This window comes from Monomorium pharaonis, chromosome 6 (genome assembly GCF_013373865.1).
Source record: "Monomorium pharaonis isolate MP-MQ-018 chromosome 6, ASM1337386v2, whole genome shotgun sequence".
Lineage (NCBI taxonomy): Eukaryota > Metazoa > Arthropoda > Insecta > Hymenoptera > Formicidae > Monomorium > Monomorium pharaonis.
Window position 1 is genome coordinate 26,555,545 of NC_050472.1, and position 24,839 is coordinate 26,580,383.

Sequence of the window (24,839 nt, forward strand, 5' to 3'; positions counted from 1 at the left end):
CGGGCAGAAAGAATTTCATTAAGGGATGAGCGTAGTCACTCGGAAGGTATTAGCCTCGCAAGCGAACGAACGGTCAGCGCGCGCCGCGCACGACTACTGCTGCTGGCCCCTTGGAAAAATCTCGTTGACCTTAACGAAGATTTGCTTTGGCGAGGCAGCGAAAAAAAAACAAAGAACGAGAGAAAGATCGCCCCGCGTCGGGTATTCGAGCTATTTAATCGAATCGTATACGAATCGGTGCAGAGAGCGAAAGAGAGATACGAAACCCCCCCGAGTAACAATCGATCCGAGGAGAGGCTCGTTGACAAAGTAAACGGATCCTCGGATGTTTCTCTGCCGACGTAACTAATCGTCGAGTCGCTCTCTCAAAATCTCTGTCTCAAAGTCGATTCAGGAAGAGACAATCACGTCTCGCAGTGATAATGCAGATCTGCAGATCTGCAGATATATAGGAGATAAACTCGCAATGCGTTTCGACGCGATGCGGCTCGAGCCGAGTTTCCGTGTGAGCGGTTTATAAAGGCAGATGTAACGAATTTGTCGAGAATATCTAGTGTAACTTTTAGTTTTCCATGTTGGCGATTATCTTTTTACTTCCTCGCTGCGTACCGCGCTGCGCCGCTTTGACCGAGTCTGTCGTTTCTTAAACCGTAAATAGCAACGAAAGAAAGACTCGCATTGATTTTAGCCGGCCCATCTCTCGACCTCTCGTCTTCTTGTTCCACATCTCTCTCTCTCTCTCTCTCTCTCTCTCTCTCTCTCTCTCTCTCTCTCTCTCTCTCTCTCTCTCTCTCTCTCTCTCTCTCTCCCTCTTTCTCCCCCCCCCCTTCCTGTCGATCTCTTTCTCTCGCTCTCCATTGCGACCACCCACGACCAAATAACTACTGCTCAGCCACCCCTTACATTAATAACCGCCCTTCCCTACATATCCTACCCTTCGTCATCGTCCTCCTCCTCCTCCTCCTCCTCTCCTCCTCTTTCTCCTCCTCCGCAGGGTTGTGCTCGAGTTGAGGGTGTATGCGCGTATGTAAAGGGTCGCTTTGGATTTCTACACTTCTACCGATAAAATGTTTTAAATGCACCCGTATGTGCAGCCCCCGACCTCGGCTGCACCGAGGGAGAGGGTGCAAAACCTTGCAACGGTATCTCGTGACGAGCCGCAAGCGCTCGGAGCCAAGTTTAGCCGCGAATCGAAATATTTCTATTTTTGAACGTCTTAAGGATAAATGATTGGACGGTGCAAAATTTATACCCATACAACATGCAAACTCAACGAGCTTGTTGACTCCCTGTAAATCATAAATGTTATTTCTTGCCGAACAAGCGCCTGATAATTCGCATTTGTTGATCTTAAATAGCAATTTTACTTTTTATCAGTGTTCATTAGTAGGAGATTTTAAAATAAAAGTATGACATTTTTAAATAAGTATGAAAGATAAAATATAGAAACGCAAAGATATTAAAAGTTACGTAAAATACATTCACTAGATTGTACTTTGCATTGAAATCACAAAAATTACAATTAACAAAATTATATTTATTTAATTTTTTGTTAACTTTATTTAATTCTTCCATTCTCATACGGCGCAAGATCACGTATATGTAATAAAAGAAATATATAAATATACATACAAATGGGGAAAACAATGATACATTGGCACGCACTAATTAATATCGAAGTAATGCGAATGCAAAGCGGCATACTCGGAAACCGCGCGAATTTTTGCAACGGAACAATCCCGTTATAGCGTTTGCACCGCGTATTGATTTCTCATTTCGATGAAATTCTGGCGCGGCGGGGCACGCGGCGATTGGTCGTTCGCGTTCAAAAATCGGCGGGAATTCGCCGGCATGCCGACGTGCCCTCTTCCCCACCCCGTCGTTCCATTTGCTCCGCAAATATGCACACGAGTTACATCGTTCGCGCGCATATATATGCATGCGTGTCTATATATTATACATATAATTCATTAACCGAAATTTACACGAGAGGACGCACGGCCGGTAAAATCCATGGGGTGGGAGAGCGAAACGAAAGAACGGATACAGAAGAGGGAGAGAGAGCAGGCGGCACGGAGAATATAATATCGACGAGTGTCCACGATATCGATAGCTGGTCAATATCTGTAGCCTAGACAAATACCTGGCGAGGGTGCGGAGTGTAAGGGAGAGGGAGAGGGAGAGAGAAAGAGGGAGAGAGAGAGAGAGAGAGAGAACGAGAACGAGGGTGAGCGAGTCCGTTCACCCCCTCTCGCATCAGCGACGCGCAAGGATGACCAAACGGCCGAGCCAATGAAGGTCCGGCTCGCCCCACCGGGGCGGCCGCGTGCGAAAAAGCGCGGGAATTTTTCGATCGCCCGATCGCTCAATAATGGAACCGAAGTTATGTGCCGCCACCGTCGCAAGTGCGCACGACCGCGCGAGCGCGTGAACGCGGTAGTATATATATATTCACACACGTACACACATACGCACACGTGTATGCGTCCGTGAACGTATGCGACGATCAGGATGCACCCGGAGAGAGAAAGAGAGATCGAGATAGAGGGAGAGAGAGAGAGAGAGAGCACATAGCAGGCCAGAGGCTACCAAAGATTATCCCTTCGGCAACGGGCAAAACTCAATTTCCCGGCCAAAATCTAATGATCGACCGCCCTACGCGTCAGGGACTAATCGGTTTTCCCGGAGCCGCTAACTAGGTGCGTGTGTTGGCTGCGAAAATCGCCGCTCGAAAAGCAGCGCAGATAGAATGGCGCGGAACAATCTCAAAGGACTACAACGGCGGGGGAGGAGGGTATCGCGATTGTTAAACGCTACGAAAGCCCGTAATCTGGGCGTCCATTTGGTAACATCTATGACCTAATGATCCGTCTATGAGCGTGTAATCCGCACTATGAAAGACGCCGATGCGCGTTAATGGCCACGTTACCGATAACACATCGGCATTCGCCCCCGAGCGACTACGCAGCTACTAGCTACGTTGCTCTCATTGGATGTAATTTGTAAAGGATTCCCGCAGAACGGAGCAACGCGATTTCGCGTCCATCGGAAGGACCTCGCGAAGAGTGCGCGCGTTGGGAAAGGGGACCATCAGGCTTGCCGAGGGGGCGTCGCCGCCGTTCGACGATGATAGCGGTGCTTGAAAAAAGGAGCACGTCCTGCCCGAGAAATTGACCGGACAATTTTAAAGCCCACTTAATACTGCGAAAAATTGCCGTTTCGTCGGCGCATGAATAAAAATTAAGGCTTCCGCCTCGTCGACCTGCGTCCCCCGCTTCTGCGCGGAACAGTTTGAGAACGAGCCTGCATATCCGTATTTACGAGGTGCCACGGTAAAACGAGAAAAAGGACGAACGTTCCTAGATTTAGCAACCCTCTCCCCCTCCCTCCTCTTCACCGAATCCTCCTTTCGCCAAACCCTTCCTTCCTTCCTCGGCCCTCCTCGATGGCAGCTTATTCCGGGTCCGCGTGCGTTTTTCCATCCCTCTCGCACTTTTAATTCGCTAATTTCGCCGGTTAAGAATTCATGCGGCGGAATGCCTCTCGGCGGACGTCTCGAGAAAAATCAAAGCGACGAGAAACCGGCGCGAGGGGGAGCGGGGGTCCCGGAGGCCGAGAGCACCGCGGAAAAGAGCGACGCCAGTGGTCCCTTTATCACAAATGGCGCGGAATGAAAGATTAAACAACGGCACGGCGACGCTTTGAGCACGCGGAAATAAAAATTACAAGCGAGATGACGACGGAGGAAAGCGGCAAATCGCGGGTAAAACGGGCTCCCTCCGTCCGAGCTATTCTTTTTTTTTCGACGGTCACCGTTCCGCGGAGATTCGCAAGTGAAATTACATCGGCAAAATATCTTTTCGCATTTCGAGAATATTCTAAATCCGGAAGTTGATTAATTTTCGTTGATTAATATCGCAGGCTAATCAGCCAGCTAACCTATAGCCTCGCCATGAATGTTTTAACAGAACGAGCGTTAGTTCTAATACCGGCCTCGCGTTTGGAGCGCGGCATACTCGTAAATTACTCGTACGCCAGAATTCATGCATTCATGCAATTTTGCGAGCGATGTAACCGGCCCGTGTTTAGTAATTAACACACTTGACTTCAGCTCCGCCGCCGCGCCGCGCCATAGCGGCGTTAAAAAGACACGATTATCGGGTGACATTGAAGTTTATAACTTCGCGATCTTTCTTCGTGCGCGATTGACTTTGTATAAAATATGTCGTTACACTGAGATACAATTATAATGCATCAACTACGAAATTACATTTAGAAAAATATTATCTTAAAACACTACTTAAATAATTGAATTGCTTCGTTTCTCTCCTGCTACGTTCCGCTTTCGACAACCGTTATAATATCGGTAAATTCTCCGATGAGAAATATAGATGAGAAATATACCGGGGAGGAGGTGAGGGGGGAAGAAAAAAGAAAAGTGATTAAGCCGGGAAGAACACCGTATGGTCCGTGGTCGAAGAAACGAACGTACAGTCACGGCGCATATGCATAGCATATCGACGCGCGCATCGGCCCATTCTAATTTTCTACCAACCCTTCCGCATTTTTTCCGTAAGGGTTAATTTGAATAGAGACTCTAGCGCGCGCGGAGAAGGGAAACGATATATACGCCTACGCTTTTTTTCCCCCGCAACCTTGGATCGTATCGAACGAAATGATTCGACAATGGGCTGACCCCGCCAATCTTTTTTTAGCGGCCCTACTGCTCTGTTGCGGGGGGTGCGATCGCTTCCGCTGTCGATTATGAGACCGCGACGAAACGATGATGACGATGGGAGCACGATCGCCTTGGCAATTTTTCCGACTCGCGTCGCGAGCTCGCCGCCCGCGCGCCGATTGTCACCGCACGGCTGTTTGTGATACGAGATAAGGAATCTCGGTGCAATGTTTGCACGGCGTTCTGTTGACAGATCCGAATGGCGAAACGAATAGCCGGTAAATTGACATTTTTTGCGCGTCATCGTGGCGATAAAAATTCTGCGAATTGAAAAAAATAGAAACGCGAAACTATGAATGTTTCGATCGCTAAAGTCGAGTCTGACTTTCACAGAGTTGAAATTATGACTAGCTATATATCGCTTCTATTTTTCCTTTTTTTTTTTTAATTTTTCGTAGCACTCTTAATTATACGAAGGAACGATTGCGGAGTACAAGTACCGCGTTCTCGAATTACTTCTCAAACGGGGAACAACGGTTAAGTCCTTTTTCACGGAGACTCGGCGAGTCTCCTACCTTTTTGTCCAACACCTTGTACGGCCTTAGTGGTCGATGAAACTAATTACGCGGGATGGCAAAACGTGGGCTATAGTATGCATATTGTGGGGTATAGTGCACTTACTTCGTTTTTTCCCACCCGCAGTTAATTAAAATTTAATGGGAAGGGAAACCGCGAGAGCTCGCCTAGCCGGACAAATCACGTGACTCCCGAGAGCACTCGACGGAGTTCAGTTATGAAGAAAGGAAGTGAGATACTTTTAGATGGAATTTAACGCTCCTCGCGAATAGCCCGCGTTTAATGCACGAGCCGATTTAATAATCGGATTGCGCCTTAATATCGGATACTTTTGGTATTTTAGCACTGCCGTATCAAAACGTGTCAGTTTCATAATTTAATTAAAGTTAAAGAAGCAAAATCGTAAAATACGTGAGCGAGAGTATACGCGCTTTTAATACACGACGAAACTCGACGAGAGGCAGACGATATAGTATGATAGTATATTTCATCATTATACGTATTCTCCACGGACGTTTTTCAAGGCGCGTTCACTTTTTCCGCAACACGCAAATCCGCAGCGCGTCCTGAGATTGTTGCCATGAGAGTGATTTTTTTCCGCGGCTATCTTATCGCACGCAGCTGATATAGAATAGTCCGAGATGCAGCTAGAAGTAATAAGTATTCGTCGAAGTATAAAAAGCAAGGTCGCGTTAAGTTTTCATTCTCTAGTTTTGAATTCATCATTTATAGCAGCGCGACGCCGCTTCTTCTCGCTATTAACGCTCGCACGATTTTGTAAATAAACGTTTTGCACTTTTGGAAGTGAAAATTAAAAATGACAGCCGAACTCCGTCCGGCGGTGAATCGGGACGAAATCCAGAGGCGACGAGCCTCTCGATTCTCGATTCGAGAAAGACGCTTAAAGAGACACCGCCGTTTTAATCTTTGAATTCGGCCGAAAGTTCACCCTCGCTTTACTGACTTACTTTCACAACCCTTTCGCGGAGCGGAGACGCTCCTTCGAGATTCTCCTAGCGAGACGAAAATCCCTCTCCACAACGAAACATAAGTACATCGTTGGGAACAAAAGGAATATTTGAAATACAAATAAAATATCCGCGCTGGCCTCTTCCGGCGTGGATTAATTATTCTACGAAAAACTACGTTTTCAAAATCTCATTATTTTCATCGTGAAACGCGCTTTTCAAAAATGTGTATATAAATAGATGCGCCGAGCGCACCAAAATAACATTTCGCAGTTATTTATTTATTCGCAATTGAATTTTCACTAAGTGCTTCGCTAATGGATGTTATTCGTTATCAGCGAATACACGCCATTAATAACAATATCCGCGATATTTTTGTTCGCATGGCGTATATAAAAATCGCCGTAAATGGCAGACGGGAGGAAAGGGTTCTCCGCGGAGAGATGAAATTCGAACACGTATCGCATAAACTCGGGAATTCGCGACTACAGGCCCAACCTTCCCGTCGTATTTGTCTCGCACGATACGCGCCGTGTGTGTAATTACGCCGCGCCGCCACCGCCGCCGCTGCGGTGAACGGTGTTACATCTAACGAAATGTAGATTAACTTTCTAATCTGGCACGAAAGCCGGACTTTTTGCGCAAAATCAGATACGATCCTCGAGCGCGCGCTCGCGCGCGCGTAGGCGCTATCACGTTTTAACGCGCCGCCGAGAGAACCGGTCAGTGGGTTAAGGATACTTAATGCTCCTCAGCCTCGGATGCAATAACTTCGCGCCGACAAATGTCACGACGACTGCCTGGCGGAGCTCAAACGTTTCTCTCTTTTCATCCTATTTTTTTTTTCTTTCTCCTTTTCCGCGTTATCGAGTTATTAGCAGCGCGCGCGCGCAAAAGAGAGAGAGAGAGAGAGAGAGGTAATCCACGCCGCCAACGAGACGAGACGACGTATATTTATTTTGCATCTGCAATTACTCCGATTACCGATGACGCGCCCGCGCGCTATCGCATCGGCCGTCCAATAATCCAATAAAGAGAATGAAAGCCATACAAAATGAGAACCGTTCCCCGTGCCGCGCCGACAACCGGGAATAAAAATGCATCTTTAAGTGGAACAAATAGATACCGCCGATGCAGCAGCGCGATTATCGCGGGGACCCATTGCGATTTGCAAAACATTGCGAATCTGTGCACGATCGCGTATTAAACGTCAGTATTTTATTGATATTATTAATGACTTAGTAATATTAATCGCTACCCGTCTGAGATTACGATGCGGCATAGATTTAGTCTTTACGGACGACTAATTTATTCATCGCGATAAAAGAGCCTTGAATAAAACGGGACTCTCGCAGATCTGTCAAATGTATGTTGAACTTGCACAATATACAATATTTCAACTAATGCAAAGAAAATGCACGTATATCTTCCTCAGCTCTTGAGAATATATAATTGATCCGAAGCCGCTTAAAAACTCGCGAATCCTAAGTTTCGCGATAATATAGCGCCGATAATATTTTCCAACTCCGCGACGCGAAGAGATGCGCATCTCTTTATCGGCGCCGCCGAGAACCTCGGACTGGAAAGATTTACGCGGACCATTTATATCGGCCGCTCTCGAGGCCGGCGGGTCAAGAATATTGAGCACGGCCGGCCGTAAAATAAGATATAGATTTCCATCTAGTAAACTTTCTACACGGCATGTGTGGGAGGCAACGCGCGCGGAATCGCGCCATACGGCATACGAGAGCGCGGCGGATCTCCGGCCCGTCTTACGTCGGAAACTTCGGGGCCCAGTCCTGTGTGTGTATGCGTGTACGTGTGCGTGCGTGAGCAGCACGATGCACGCTCTACCTACGTGAACGTATCTACGTTTCGCTGTGTGCGACAGGCTTGAAGGCGCGTGTACGACGGTTTCGACGATGCGCGCGCGAGCTCGAGCTCGCGACTGAACTCGCTTTCTCGCACAAACGTTCATTTCTCAAACGCATACGGCACTCTATAATAACATTCCCGTTCTATTCGAGGTTTTATATTCTGAAAACAAGGCGATCTTATATCCTGGCAAATTTTTCATTTACGAATCAAATTTTATCTATAATTAGAACCGTTCGGAATGGTGGCTCGTTATTAATTCAGTTGTACGTCAACCTCATCGAGGAATCAAAGGTCGTTCAACTGGCAACTTGGGGTGGAGAGAAAGAGAGAGTATAGCCGTCCAGGATCTTACGAACAAATGGCTCGCGATGAAAAATCGTAAAGACACGAGGGCCATCAGGACTTAGCTCCGGCCACTCGACAGGCCGAGCGTTCGTTCTGAGACATTAATTTTTACCCCTTTTTACTCTGGTCTGCCTAATGACTCGAGGTTCGTCGTCCTACGAGAATGAGAGAGAAAGAGAAAGAGAGATAAAGAAAAAAAGGTCTCGACGAAATGCCTGTTAAGCGACGAGAGATTGTCGTTAGGGGAAAGGGGCGATGATCTTGTCCTGCATCCAGAAATGATCGTTAACTATTCTCGGACGGATGCGGATGGAAGCAGGCGCCGCGTGTTGTACTCCTCTTCCGGTGTCTTATATAATTCGTCCTCTTTTTTTCTCTCTCTCTCTCTCTCTCTCTTTCTCCTTGACTATGATCGCGGCGACCACTTCAAACCCTCGTTTCCGCGGACCCTCCCCGCTCGACTCGACTCGTTCTCAACCCCTTTTCGCCACCGACAGTGAGCGAGCGAGCGAACGAGCGAACGCCGGCATCGTCTCGGCGACAATGGGTCTCATCAGGCATCGGGAATAAATTATGCTCGGCTGAGCCCGCGAGAAAAATTACGGGCCGGCTCGAAATTAGAGCTCGTTGCGCGACGGTGACGACGACGAAGGAGAAAAGTTGTCAGCAAAGTATTCTGCTCGATGAAGTTTTTTGTCTGCGGAAGTGGAAACGAAAACGGTACCGGCGTACCTGGCTGCAGTCTCTCAATTCCAACCTTAACCTTCGAGTTCCCCTAAACCTACCGACACGCTCCCTAAATCGGAATCAGTGTTTTATTCACCGAAAGATAGTGAATAATGAATTTCAATGCTATATTTACAACTATATTAATCATGTGATGTATGAATTGCCTTTCAATGATAATATATGAGAGTACTGTCTTCTTAATTAGAATCACCGAAAGAAAGTGAATAGTCATTGATGATCACAGTTACAAGTATATCATTGCAAATACGAATTCCATTATTCGAACGCAGATTTTTTAATTCGGCAACAGACACCGCGACAGTATCGTAACAGAAACATAATCGAAGTCACGGATAAGATCAAAGGAGGAGGGCGTCGAATCTGTCGCGATTCCGATTATTCCACGTGCCGGTCGATCGACTTACGGGATCGTAACCGATCACAGAAAAAAAGGGTTCATCGGCCGCGATGCGTAGAAATAAGCGTGCCACACTGATGAGGAAGGATTACGGGTCTCAACCGGGTCGGTAACCCCGATGTGGATAGCCCGAAAAGCGAAGGCATCGGTTAAAAAAGAAGGAAATAAAAAATAAGAGGTAAAGAGTTTCGGGCAAGGCAGGTGAACCGCTCTTCGAGAGGGTAGGACAGCGAGAGCGTGGGTGAAAGAGAGAAGGAAAGCAAAAGAAAGATAGAGAGAGAAAAGGGACTACCATATGCCCGAATAATGTTCCACCCGCACACGACCAGACTAACCGGCAACAACAGGAAGTTCGTTGGCATCATCGTCGTCGTAGAAAGAATCGCGGTGCACCTTCGAGCGTTGAACGACCTTGCTCGCGAATATTCGCGATTTCGCACGATAATAACCTCTCTTTGCCGTTCGAGGTAACCGCATCAAACTCGTCAGTTTATTTCGGTTTGCAAAGCTGCCGATACTTCATAGCGCGAATTTGATCTTTTTTCAAGTCATCTATATTCATCGTGGCGCGGATTAATATCAGACAACGCGATCGACGTGCGATGAATTATTTTTTAATTATTTTAATTCTATTTTCAAGCATTTCGCTTAGAGAAATAATTCCTCTGAAATCGTTTAAACTACGCGGGGTATCAAACGATAACTGGTCGCGTTTGGTCGCGAACATTACGAAAGAGAGCTCGTTTCCCAGTCGGGAAAAACGCGACGCGGCGTAAAAGGCGGGAGGAGGGAGGGGTGGCGACGCGGCAGACGGGGGTAATAACGACACGTGGGATAAAATGGGAGAGACTCGGCAGTAATCTTTGCCTCATAAAACTTTCATGGCCGCTTAATATGGCCGGCTGACGTTCGGCCGAGCGAATAGGTCGCATTCGGCAAAATAAACGCGCGCCTAACCAAGTTACAGGATTATTGATCAACTATTACCGCCCTTTGCTGCGCTCGGCCGCGATTCCCGAACGCTTGCCCGCGTGCCTTACCCGCATCATCAAACGGAGTATCCGCCGCCGGGCCGAGACTAGATTCCCCGAACTTGCTCGCCCGCCTGCCTGCCCGCTATCGACTCGAAAATTCACTTCGACTCGGCTGACTGTATGTACCGGCGAACCTTGAACTTTCGGGCGCCGTGCCCGCACGACGTTGACGTCGGCAGCGGTGACGACGACGACGACAACGACGACGACGAGGAATTGCAAAATGCAACGGCCCAAGCGTACCGTTACCCCCCAGCGCACTGTCTAGGACCTAGATTGAATTGAATCCTCCTGTAATCTCTCGCTTATTTCGGGCGCAGGCGAACACGCGAGAACGATCTCTACGGGTTATTTTCGCGGTCACAAAAGCACAAAGTATCGACCTGACTCGATTACTTTACTGAATTCAACCTTGGACAATATGGATAAAATGACAATGACTCTCGCATGAATCTTTTGTAGCATCGAAATCTGAACCGACATAATCGTAATCGTTCTACTCGTCTCGGTGTCTGCAAATTCGTTTCACTCAATACGATGACGCTCGCATGACGCGGCGCAAACTTCTTCGCGCCAGCTTCGCGACTACTACCGGGCAACCAATCAAACTGGTTGGAAATGTGTCCAACTGAATCATCGTACATTTCTCAAGTGCATAATTCATCATGCTGCAAGTACTGTGCAGCCACTTTCTCCAACGAATAACGTAAAATCCGGTCTTTCAACCCCGAAATGCAGTTTCGAGAACGTTCGCTGACGGCATGAGTTTGGAAGAGGCTGTACCAGGGTGATTTTGCCTGGACTACTGATGATGACTGTACCCCGCGTATGCGGGGGATACACTCACACATCGCCGTACCCCTGAATAAACACACACACATACATGAGAGAAATTTCGCACGTACGTACAGCACATTCGCCAGGGGGTAGAAATCATTAAAGGGGCGTGGCGTGCCCGTGGTTGCCCGGATGACGGTCACGTGAACCAAGATGGCCACCAACCGGGAGGGCTCCCCTCTTTGCAACAGTCATTTGTTATCGGCCATTTTATTTTAATGATTTCCATGCATGCGTGAAACGCTCGGCTGCATTGCTCGGGCAAGGGATGCATTCTCTCCCTCTTCCTCCCTCTAGCTCTCTTTCTCTTTCTCTCATTCTCTCCTCGCTCTCACACTCTCTCGCTCTCATTCGAACTCTATGTGCCCGGTAACATGTTCGCCTAGCGCAATATACGCTATGCCGAACGTGGCACTAACGCCGGTTTCATGGTAATTCCGGACCCTATAAATTTCCAGACGCGTCCACGATAATGCTGCCGCGCTCTTCTTTCGATAAATCTGATGGTACCTCCCGATAATGATTCTCGCGGAAAGTAATTTAATCTGTCCGACGCTGACCATCCCGCGCGCGAGCTTCCCACGAAGTGGACACACACCTCTCGGTGACAGTTTTCGCGAACGAATTAGTATCAAAGGGTCGAAATGGTCATTTACCGCTTACCGCATTTTAACACTCTCTGTGTAGTCAGCAGCTTATTTTCTGAATATAATTGATAGAGAGTTCTCACTTTCTTGTTTAACGTATCTTTTATGCGATAAACTTTTAAAACTTTCCTTTTTTTCTTTCCCTCTTTTATTCAATAAACTTTTAATTGATATTAATAATAATCTTTCTAAAGATTTGGATTTCTAGTCTACGTTCGTCCACAATGTAGCGAAGTCTCTTTAAAATGGACAGAATCCGTTGTGTTTCACCGGAGTTTTTCGGAAAATGAAAGAATTCGTTTGGGGAGGGGGGTGGCTCGAAGAGGCTGCCAGGGTGGCAAAAGGCGGTTCCGGTATAGCAGTTAATTATATGGCTATATTGCACGCTTGATTATTAATGACTGTCACGGGAATAATTATCAAAACACAACGACTCAATTGTTCGGCTCTCGCACTGGCCAGGCTAGCGAAACCGTAATTAATGTAGACCAATAAACGCGGCGCGCCCATAACTCGTCTAAATAATTAATTCTCTATTTTTGTTGCGGCGCGAGCGCGCGAATGACGTTTACTAGCACGCGAATTTACTAACCCGCGCGGCTAATTTAATTTACGCGTGATAGAGATGCCGAGTCGCCCCCCCGAGCCCCCAGGAAATCCCCGGTACACCCGACGAGCGTCTTTGCCGCAACTCAAGTCTTTTTATATCATCGCGAACAATCGCTTCCTCCATCGATCCCACTGCATCGGTGTAGGAAAGAGCATCAACGATTCCCGGACATGTAAGAAAATTAATGGAGGCTGTCACATTACCGTCGTACTTTTAGGCTAAATTTGAAGTTTAATCGCTTTTCGACTCTCGCTTTAGCGAGAGCAGCGCGGATAAGCGCGCTTTAATTAGCAACGCGCCGAGGCGGGCTGCAGACCGCCTCTTCCGAAAATACTTTCCCGCCGAACCAAGGTTAATGCAATCCACGCGCGTAAATGAGAAACTTGAATTTTTTAACGGCCACTTTGCACCTAGGACTCGCACGAATCCCGCCATTAATCGCCGCTTGAATAACGCGACCGACGTGGCCCCAAAAGACGCAAAGTACAAAGTTCAGACCGCTCTCTTCGTCACGTAACCGCCTGACGACGTTATTGTTTAGCATTTAAGTGTTACTCTCGCGCTCTTTTTCTTATCTAACGAGACTCTCGGAGTCGTCATTAATCATTATTCCGATTCCGTCGTGAAGGTAAGGCAAAATCTGTCCGCGTTATCTGCATTATCTGCATTATCCCGCTATCCCTTGAAGCGTAATTATGTATCTATATATTATTATATGTACATAGAAAAGTGCAGCTAAGCTAGCAAAGCTTTAATATCGCGCTAGAATATCCTTCGAACGCCATATCTATATCTTAACGCAAAGTGTGCTACTTCAAGAGATACGTTGATCAAACGAAAATCGGCTGAAATACACTGATAAGCGAAATAGTTTCATTCACGATTCTTGATAACAATGTTGTAACTGAGTTTATATAATACAGTTCTCCGAGCCTTCGCGATACGCTACAAATCGAGATATCTCCAAATATTTCTCTATCGATTGAATTTCTATTCGCAACTTTGTCTGTTCCAACGATTTTGCTCACCTTTTCGACATTGTCAAAGGGGTCGTTTTTATCTCGCGAATATTGGAGAATATATAGAGGGTAGCATGAAATATTGCGTCGCTCCCGATAATTGCGTAAATTCATTCTCCGCCTTTCGCGCGCCATCGCTGTCATCGTCAATTTTTCCCGGGAAACAGTACGTATTCGCCAGAATCGACGCCCCACACCCCAGGCACACACGCCAAAATTCGAGGTATCACTCGTGTGGATAGTTCGACGAGTGTCATAGAAGGTCGCAAGAGCGAAAGAGCGGGGGTGGTTGAGGTGAAGGGGACTCGTCAGGAGAGGGGCCATCAGTGCGAACGACGCACGTGCGTGTGAGTGCGTGCAATTTAATGATTTCCAGCCGGAATTTCGATGACGCCGGGAGTACGGGACGAGGGGATCGGGCGGGAAGAGAGCCGGGGAAGAGGTAAAGGGGGAGGGAAAGCGGGAGATTGCGAAACGCGCGACAGGAAGAGAGAACGAGCGAGCGCGGCCGCGAGTTGGTCAGGGCCGGCGCGTTTCCGCTCGCGAATTCCCGTGCGAGGGATAGATAGAGCGAAAGGCAGAGAGATTGGAACGAGGGAGAGAAAGATAAAGAGGAGAAAGAGAGAAAGAGAGAGAGAGAGGAGGAGGGAGGAGGGGAGAGCTCGAAACAAGAGAAAAGACGCTCGGCCGTAAGCGAGATGGGACGTAAATTTTCTAGCGGTGCGTTCATTTGTTCGTTGAACGAAATGCGAATGCATTATACATGGATTGCAGGGGACATTAATTTTCTGCCGTGGACGTGTAGTGGGCCGCGTGCGCGGCAGGGCGGTAGGGCCGTGCCGGGCTGGGCCGAGCCGAGCCGGGCCGCGGGCTGCGAAGGGGGTGGTCGAGCGCGCGCGAGGGGGGTGGTTGGCCATCCACCCGGCATATAACATTCATCCGGTGCGAAAGACCCGGGACGCACGGGTGTGCGGGACGTTCAAGCACACATACACCAGCGGTCAGACCGAGGTGGTGGAAAGGTAGAAAGGAGGGAGGTGGCGATTCCACGGGCTGTTTCGTGCTCACACGTCCAACCACGTGCGAGCTTTTTACCGGGCTTTCTACCTACTTTCGCGTGCCCGGTGATTTTGACGAGTGGTGCGGCGAGATGTATCGGCGCCGCGGAAAAAAAATGCACCGAAAATCTCGCGAACAGCTAGTCGGCCGGCCGGTCGGTGGCGGCTGGCGAACGCGAGATCTCTCGCGAAAAGAGTCGCAGGTGCGGCCGGCGTCAAAGGGTCGCTATGCGGCGAAAGGGCGAACGGGGTGGGAAATCATTGGACGTTCTGTCAGAGGTGTTTGATATTTCGAAAATGATTTGCGCTCACGCTAGAGGTAGAGAGAGAACGGTGTGAGAGGAAAGAATGAGAGAGAAAGAGAGAGAGGGGGAGGGGGAGGGAGAGTGCGAGAGAATTGGAGGGTGTTGGCGAAGAGGAAAAGAGAGAGCTAGAGAGCCAGGCAAGTCGAGCGAACGGAGAGAAAAGGAGGGGAGTAACTCGAGGGTAGTAACCGTACGTCAAAATTAAATGTTGAAATTCGTGTAGAATGTCTGGCGCGATAAATTCGTTCGTGCAACAATGATCACGATTTTTAATGGAATAAAATTGAAATTGTCCGGGCCCCGAAATGACGGATAGAATTTATGGTTCGCACGAAAATGCAATGTGTGGCGGCAAATATTATATTTTACCTATGGCTGTCCAAGCCAGACGATATTTCGAAATGTTAAAGCGCGAAATATCAAAGGAAAAAATACAATCTTTTTTAAACTGTAACTTATTATTCAAAATTATAATTTTTAGTAATCAATAACCATTATTTAGTATTATTGTAACACTTTTGCCCTACTGCATATGAGGGGATAGCTGGGGTTCGTAAAATTTCAGAGAAATCCAATGTCGAATATCGGGCTGAATGCCAAAGTGCACCGATTCATCAAAAGTTCTTTATAATTCGTAATTCCTGCAGTCGACAAAGGGGGTTTCAAAGAGTTGGGGCTAGACCCTTCGACAAGGCAACCTCGAGCGATCCCTCCCTCCCTCCCTCCCTCTCTCCCTCTATCCCTCTTTCTCTCCCCTATGTTGTTCCATCTCTTGTCCTTTCGTTTCGCACGCGAGATTTTAAATTTAATCATAACTCTTCGTAGCGAGACCACGCGAATTATTATATAAAATGGGCGAAGCTATTATATTAAAATGAGGAATTACTTCTCATTATTTTTAAAAAATGCATCGCTTATTCCAACCCAAAGAATCATCCATTTTTCACGTCATTAATCATCGATCGTGCTGTCGCTTTGATTTCGCATATTGGCAGAAACTTAATAATTAAAAAAAAATTGATTAACGAGAGATTGTTCAAATCATATTTTATCGTATTGCGCATTTACAAATTAACACCTTAACGAATGACACGGTCGATTAAACGATAAACGAGGTAGCAAAAAATGAATGCCAATTGCACGCTTGAAATACCAATGCTATGTACAGTACATGTTAGCGCAATGTGCTTTTTTATTTATTTATTTTTTATTATCACGCGAGAATGCACGACGTCGTGTCAGCGCAACGTTTATCGCATAATAGTGCAGGAAAACTTAATGTTTTCGTGGAAACGAATGACCGACTGTAGTGTGTGTTCTATGTCATTATTTCCCTTTTATGAACGGGAGAAAGAGAGAGGTGTGCTCACTTTGTAACCCTTCTCGCCGCGTTTGTTCCTACCATCGTTGCTTCCGGTAACGTCAACGCGCACAAAAAAGGCGAATATTACGTATGTGCGAGCGTACACGTGGGCGAGCTCATCGTTCTACAAATAAATGTTTCAACCGGCAATTAAGCGCCGACAATAAGAAACCACTAGGCTTCCCCCCGACGTCACTGTTGTTATAACCGGTGTATTAATACGTTTTTAATTGTAGCGCGACAGAAAACATACGGTATCAGGTAAGAGGGAAAAAGCCAAGTGTCCCTTCATAAAAATTCCAATAGCGCTTTTTCTAACGTTTTTCTTTCTTCTTGGACGAGAACGTGCCCTTATTACGTAATTATTTTCTCCGCGTAAAAGAATAGTACTTACTTTCTTTCAATAAAAGAAAAAAAGAGACTTGGTCACTCGTGAGGAAGACCGTATGTTTCCTGTCGTAATTAAATGTGTTTTAATACACTGGTAATAAAAACAAGGTGACCTCCTTAGAGAGGAGGTCTAACAGTTTTCCGTACATGTATTTATGAATGCGCGAGGCGCATATTTTAGTTAATTATTCGAACGATAAGTGATCGTCAATTTGAATTGAATTTGCATGAGTACGAATATACGCGGAAGTGGATTCTTATCATAAATAAGATTAACGCAAATGCGGCAACGCGTTCCCCATCTCATGTGAAAACCTTTGCCGATACAAAGGTGTCTTCTTCCCATTGCACTTATTTCAGGTGGGAAATAAATAGGAACGATCACACCCGCCCGCTTGTTTCCTCCAGGAAATCGTTTCATTTAATAACAGACTTGCCGATGCAATACCGTATCATTCTAAAATCCAGCTACTTTTATCTCGTATCGCGCATAAAGAGGCTTCCATTAGCTTTCGTAGCAAAAAAAAAAAAGAAACGTTTACGCTTAAAAATGCATTTCAATCGCGTTTTGTTTTTAAGCTCGAAAGTTTCAAATGCCAACACACGACAAAAGATTGTAGAATCTAATTTTGCTCGCTCGAGTTATTTTTATTAAATCGAACACGATGAAATTCTCCGATGAATCACGCGACTGAATAAAAGATGAATCCCGTAGAACGACTGAGAGTAAGAGGAAGAGGTAGGCGAGAGAGAAAAAGCGAGAGAAAGGGAGAGGTAAAGGAGGTAGAGCGAGAGAGTAGAAGGAACAAATGCCCGGGGTAAAAAGGATTGGGGAAGAATGTCGATATTAATAAAAGTTAAATTGAGCCAATCGCTTGTGGGAATTAGAATCGAGTCCACTCGAGACAAACGGCGAGCCATGGAGAGGAGAAAAAACGCAATAAAAACGCAACGGCAGCTGAAGTCTGCCTCTCGAATGCCGATCGATCGAGGTGATTAAACGATCGAGAGGCTCTACGTTACTTTATCATTATTATTACGCGGGCGAGGGGCAGAGGAGGGGACGCTAAAATATTCGTATTTTGAAGCAAACGGATATTTTCCAAGACCGTGCAATAAATAACATCGCGCCCATTTGCATGGGAAATATTTGCGCGTTAGCCGCCTCCAATTTGCGCAGTAGCCGGCGCCGTCCGCGCCTTTCTGCCCGGCGCGGAGAAAAATGCGGTATTTTTCTTCCCACCTACTCTTCGATGTAGATGTAGAAACCTGTTGCATGCCCGTAAAAAAAAGCCCCGGAAAAAAAGTGCCCGAGAGTCACTGACCAGCCAATTCACTTCCTAAGCGCGTTTTTCCACGTAGCCTCGTACACCTTTTAAGAGCGCGAGTGCCGAGGAGTGAGAGACATACTTGGCGAGCTGACAAACGAGTCATTAATGACGTTTCAATCTCTTCATCAATCTTCGTCGCGCCAGACCGCGAGGACAAAGTTAATATTGAATGTACGATACGCTATACGGATGATACCTACTTTTACACGCCAATCAAAAGTAAACGGTATAAACGACTTAGGTACACGAATATTTTATGCATGATTGCGAATAATAGAAAAGCACATTGCGACCACTATAATAAATATAACTACGAATAATCCATCGAAAAATGAAAACATATTTAAAAATAAAGTTCAAAAGTTTAAAAAAAGATTTCTATCGAATATTATAAAAATTGTCACGCGCGATAGATTGACGATAAAAAGAATTTATGGATATGCATATTGTTCATCTTTCGATGGAAGATTAAATTTCGAATTTCGAACGATCCCCAGGAAAATCGCATGGCATGACTGGTGCGAATTTCCCGATCGAGCGTGTACGGGGCCGTTACGTGTTCTACCGTAACACAATTTACGTACGCTCGTGCACAGCCGCACGAAATTCTAATACGCCTTACGGTATCTGATCGCAGGTGAACGACCGTACAAGTGCCATTTACCGGACTGCGGGCGGGCCTTCATCCAACTGTCGAATTTGCAGCAACACCTGAGGAATCACGACGCTCAGGTGGAGCGAGCGAAGAACCGGCCGTTTCACTGCAACATCTGCGGCAAGGGTTTCGCCACGGAGTCCAGCCTCCGTACCCATACGTCGAAGGTCAGTCATGTATGTACCAAATCCGACGTCCAACTCGCAAATTCGCTGATACGCGGTGCCGGTAATTAACCGGAAATGAAGAAAAAAAAAAAGAGTAAAGAATGATCGCTCGATTTCGGTGTGTAATCGCGCGTGTACATTCACTTCTCCGCTTTAATCGCTCATCTAACGACCGAAATCTCTTACATTAACTCTTTCTCGCGCGACACGTTACTCGTTACTCGTACGCACGCATATGTGGTGGTGGTGGGTTCACGCTTGCCTCTCGATACTTGTACAGATGGATTCCCGTTTAAACGCTCTTTGTCCGCCGTTTCCTTTGTTCCGTTTCGAGGGCTCCCTATATAATCGATGCAAGTCTCAAGCAAGTTAAAACAGTCGTCGTTCGTCGTCGTCGTCGTCGTCGTCGTCAGAGATGCGACGGACGTGTCGAGCTTAAACGCATACCTTACGGCAAACATCAAGCTTGCGAATAGAAAATTCAGATCCAAGCACGTCCCAGCCTATAAATAATCGTACCATGATTCATAGTCTTCGCCTTTTGTAGATAGCGTATATTTATTCTATCAAAATAACAAACATATATCGAGAGCTTTGGATAATTCCTCTGGGATCTTTCGCGGGGTGCTTGGGCTTGCTTTTGCCACCAAATTCTCACACAGCGCTTATCATCACGGAATCAACACGAGTCAATCGATTCGAGAAAATCGAAAAAAAAAGAGATTGTCGCTCAAATTCGTAAAAATTACAGCGATTCTCTAACAGAGACGACAACAGGACGAAACTCGAAGAAACTGATCGTGGGGAATAATAAATGACGCCCCCGACAGAAATTCGACGAACAAAGACGTCACGAGGGGGCGAAAAGCTCTTTGACACAGTGCATTACAAGCGACATAGACCGGAGGATTTTCTCATACGAGTCGCCGTGAATGAACAATCGTTGTTTACACACGCACGAGCTTCACGGTGGCCAAGGGTGCGTGGCACCGACCGGTTATTAGAGGGACAGAGGTTTAAAAAAAAAAAGAACGCGGTCTGATCTGAAAAAAAAGACCATGACCCCCGTGCCCGTTAATCGAATTCACCCTTCGCTCGCGTGGAATCGCGGCTCGCAGCGATTACCGGCGGAATCTTGTATCGTAGGGCAGTTTTTTGCCGTCGCCGCCCTACCCGGCCGGCAACTGAATTTCTCAACCCTTTCGCCTTCCGCGCCGGGCACATGTCTCAACGAAAAAACGTGGGAAGGCATCTGTCGGCCTGTACGCAAGGCGCTCCTATCCCTCTCCTTCGTGCCTTTCCTTCATCTTCTCTTCTTCCTTTCTCCTCGCCCCAAGATAAATTTGCGTTCGTATCTTTTTTTTTTTTAATTATGTCGTCTGTCAATTACGTAACGATTGGTAAAACAATAATAATAATACATCTAATAATACATCTGCCACGTGAAACAAATTTTTACCATAAAAGCCGAGGGTTAAAATACCAGATGATCGAACACGCGCAACATGTAGATTATCGTCGTCTTTCGAAAACGTTCGATTCACGAGAGTCGCGGAATCAGGTGCGGCGCGTCCAGGCTTACGCGAGCTTAATCCGTTCACACGTCGGACGCGGCCCAGGCAATAAATATCGTTCTTTTAACGCTCGGCTCATCGGGCTTCTCTAATTGAAACCTAATCCACGGCTAAAGCCTTCAGATTATCCCGTTACCGTCCCCCGCACGATCCCCGATAAATCACCCGTGAAATCACGTCGACGGCCCCCGCCTTTTATAAGCCTACCAATTTTTTTTCCTCCTAAAAATGCACAGCTACGAAAGAATGAACTCTGACGCGAATAATGACGACCCTATTACGCCACACCGGTTTTTTATGCCGCGCCGTGCGATAATCCTCGCACTAATGAGAATATTTTTTGCAGTCGAGTTATTTAATCCTTCGCTTTTTTTTTTACGTGTGACGGACGGCCTTGATGAGCCTTCCCGATGGCAGAGGGCTCGCCCTGTGCAAAACTATTCCTGAATAGCTGGCTTATGCGCGCGAGATCAATGCGTCAGATTAAATACTAATACGAAATATGCGGCAACGTATCTTGAAGCTACGACGCCGCTAGAAGGGCGGCGTTGTCCAGGCTTATCGGCAAAAACATCAGGATGCACGTAGCTCGCGTTAAACGGAGGAAGAAAAACCACGGGAAGCGACGAGAAGAAATGGAGAAGACGTAGAGAAGAGAGCGGGAAGAAGGGGAGAGAAGATCTTACGGCGAGCACAGCGGCGAAGTAATTAAAAGCCGCCGGTACGAGCGCGAGCGTGAGCGCGAACGCGCGCGACAGAAACAGAGTACGCCCGCTAGAAATAAAACGAAACGAAACAAATGGAGAGCTCGAGCCCATCTTCCGCGGCTAATCGAATTTTCGCCGGGGCAGATTTCTTGAAATTGTTTTCGCTATTTCAGACCGCCTAGCCGCCCGTCTCCTTCGCGCCGGGCTGCTACCCCGATAGCTAATGGATCGTTGTTTAAAAAAAAACAGCAAGAGAAAGAGAGAAAGAGAGAGAGAGAGAGAGGGAAAGCAATACCGGAACACGAGATAGCTCGAGACGCAGAGAGAAAGCGAGGCAACGAAGAAAGAGGAAGTAACGGCGGAGAGTAAGGGGAAATGAAAGAGTTACGCTCCAGGTCGGGGCCTGGCGTGTCGACGAAACATTATCCCGCTAAGAAAGACAATACACCCGGAGTACAATATTATAATAGGCCGGAGCGTAAATGTATTATAGAGAACGATCGGTAGCCCGGGCATAGAAACTTGTCTATGGTACCTACACACCTCCTCCTTTTCCTCCCCCTTTCCGCCTTCTCGTCCTTCTCTTCTCTCTTTCTCTCTCTCTCTCTCTCTCTCTTTTTCGGTATATCCTATTAACTATTTACCCCTCTTACCCCTCCCAGCTCGGCTCGGATCATCGCAACGATACACTGCCGCGATATGTTTTCCGGTTAATACACCCACGACTTCTAAATTTCGCGCCACTGGACCATGCGAGAGAGCTCGTTTCCACGTTGAAATTTCTTCTCCTGTGATCAGAATATAAAATCTCCCGACCTCGGAGTACATGCTCGCGCGAAAGCGCGAGCTTTCTCTCCTTTTTATATTTCATATCTACCGTGAGACTTTTATCTTGGTAGATTCGTCCGAGTGATCTCGACAGAACGCGAATTTGACCGTAAATGAGAATGTCAATTTGTGAACGCCAAGATTCTCGCGGATTCGAACAACCCTGATCTTTTCGCTCTTTCTTTCTTCTCCTCCCCTTCGTGGCTCTCAACCGCTTTCACGTGGCGCGCAGCCTTCTTATTTATCCGTAGTTTAGCGATACAAGGGTTGAATGTCGTGCAACACGATACACAGCCCTCTTTTCTACCGTCTTACCATCGTGGACCTTCCTCGCATATCTCCCGACCTTCTCCCGACTCACCTCCGTGGCCTCCCTGTCATCCCTCCGTTCTCCGGACCCTCCTCCACCCCCCTTCTTCTTAATTGCCCCGGCGCGCGGCTCGGTAAAAACTCGTTAGCCATTAGATTTATTTTCTCTCGCCACGGAGATTCATCCCTTCTCTCTCTCTCTCTCTCTCTCTCCCTTCGCTGTACTAAAAACCGCGCGGCAGTTGTATCACGTTTAACGCTAAATTTTTTTTTTTTTACAAACGCGCGATTCTCGTTGGTCGCGTACGGATTAATCACCTGCGATAAATGTAAATCTGTTTGCGCGTGGGATGCAGGTGGTTTTACCCGCTTATCGCGCCGTATTTTCGCCAACGCTAATTAATTACCGTTCTCGCGGTATTTACACGGTGTTTTTTTTTTTCAATTTCTTTCGCGAGAGCGTGCACACACGATTGATATGAACAACACTCCTGAAAATCTAAACCTATGACTGACGATTTAATGGTATCACATTAATTCAAATTGATCTCCATTTCATGCTGGTCTCTTTGTGCAGTGTTCGAAGTACCCATGGCAACGATTAAAGGTAAAATGATCGGGTCAATATATGGGAAAGCCTATGGGAATTCCTTTCGACTGTAATTTCAACTCGTTCCGCGACGCGTTTACATGTGCTTCTGTTCATCGCATCTGTAAAATTGTGGTCTCCGATTTTCATTATCATGATCCATTCGCGCGAGACACACACGCATCTACGCACACATCATTCATACACAAACACAAACACACACACAGCATACGTACACGCACATCCTCGCCAGTTTACGCAGTTTTCTCGTAAAATACGCGAAATTATGATAGCATTATGGCGCGAAATTATGACGACGCTTCGCTTTTTTCACATGCGTCTGATACACGTTACCAATTTAATTAATACGGCACGTCACGTGAAATTGTATATTTGCAGAATACAGACAGAGAGTATCCGCCGACTGATCTCGCGTCGCGAGGACGCGTAAAATGATTACAATCCGGCTCTTGTTCCTTCTTTTCCTATGTCACGATCATGAGTATGCAATTCGTTAATGCCTCGTGTCGCAACAATCGTAATAGCAACAGTCATGGAGATGTACGATGATGTATCACCGAAGAGTGCGACACGAACGCTTTCGTCTGTCGATCGCGGCTAATTGCCGCTTCTTAATTTCGGGATGCTCTTCTAATTAAGCAAGGTACCTCTCTCTTCTCTGATTCCAAGTACGCCCTCTTTCTTTCTCCCTCTCTCTTTTTCTCTCTTTTTCGTCGGTAAACATCACCGGCTGGCGAATCTCCAGAAAGGACTTTTCACTCTTTGTCTCTTTTGCGGCATTAAAATAGAAAAGTGGGCCGGCTCTTTCGCGACATAACCCCTCGAAAATCCGGTTCGGTCTTACGAGAGTCTCGCACTGTTTCGCGATTTTTCCGTTCAATCTTTTTGTACGACAGGAAAAAATCACTGTAAAAAATTCTTAAACTGTCCCTACGTTTATCGCAATTTTCGCATTAACTTGGATTATTTTTCCGATTACTTTAACTCGCGTAATTTTTATTTTCGCGAGTCCATTTTCTCGTTAACGCGTTTCGAGCCTGCCTTCTTAATTTCTCTCTCACCCTAAGGCATTAATTTTTTCGACTCCGCCTCTGTGACTCTTTCCGTTTCTTTTTTTTTTCTCTCCACATTCGATCATCAACGCGGACACTAATGAAATCATTCCCGTGGCGTTTCCGATAGGGTGGGATTTGTACCCCCATTGTACCGACGCCCCTTCGCGCTCCTTTTTTTTCCGCTCGTCTAGTCGAACGCGTTCGGGGTCGATCCGAGCCTCCTATTGGCACAACACGGAGGGTGCTCCGTCGTCAACCCTTGTCGGCGTTAGGTACATTCGCTTTTTTTCTCCCTCATTCTCGCCTCGCGTCAGCGACTGATTTTCACGTACGTGTGTTACACGCGAATTATCAGCGCGCGACTCTTGGAAGTGGATTAATAACACGGGGTGGCGATGAAGAACGAGTCGCGGGGTGACTAGCGACGCATATTAATTCCTATCGATCGCATACGTCTTTCTGTTATATTTTTTTTTCTCACGTCTGGAAATAAAATAATCACGAAGAGGAGATGAAACATCATGTAATTATTTAATATCTCTGAACATGATTGTATTAACGCGAGAAAATTATTCTTGAGCGAAACAAAAATCTCTAGGAGTTCTCTCAAAGATACTTTCGATATCTTTTATAAATCCTTTGGACTTTTGCGTTGTTTGTGTTCTTCTCATCGTTCGACCGAAAGCTCCGAAAGCAGCTGTGAGTCAGACGCGAACGGAGAAAGGAAATCAAGAATTTCTGGTACCTT

General features: G+C 46.7%; 1 protein-coding gene across 18 annotated transcripts in view; it reads left to right on the forward strand.

The window, feature by feature from the left end:
* LOC105831787 (zinc finger protein 853) overlaps window positions 1–24,839 on the forward strand; it is an 86,653-nt gene that overhangs the window by 33,259 nt on the left and 28,555 nt on the right. For 11 of the 18 annotated variants that reach the window (XM_036288656.1, XM_036288659.1, XM_036288663.1 and 8 more), the window contains exons 4-5: window positions 18,824–19,017; window positions 23,004–23,033. In XM_036288656.1, the coding sequence (XP_036144549.1) occupies window positions 18,824–19,017; window positions 23,004–23,033 (224 nt within the window). The remainder of the gene's footprint in view (window positions 1–18,823; window positions 19,018–23,003; window positions 23,034–24,839) is intronic. The other 7 variants (XM_036288670.1, XM_036288668.1, XM_036288664.1 and 4 more) reach the window with 3 other exon arrangements.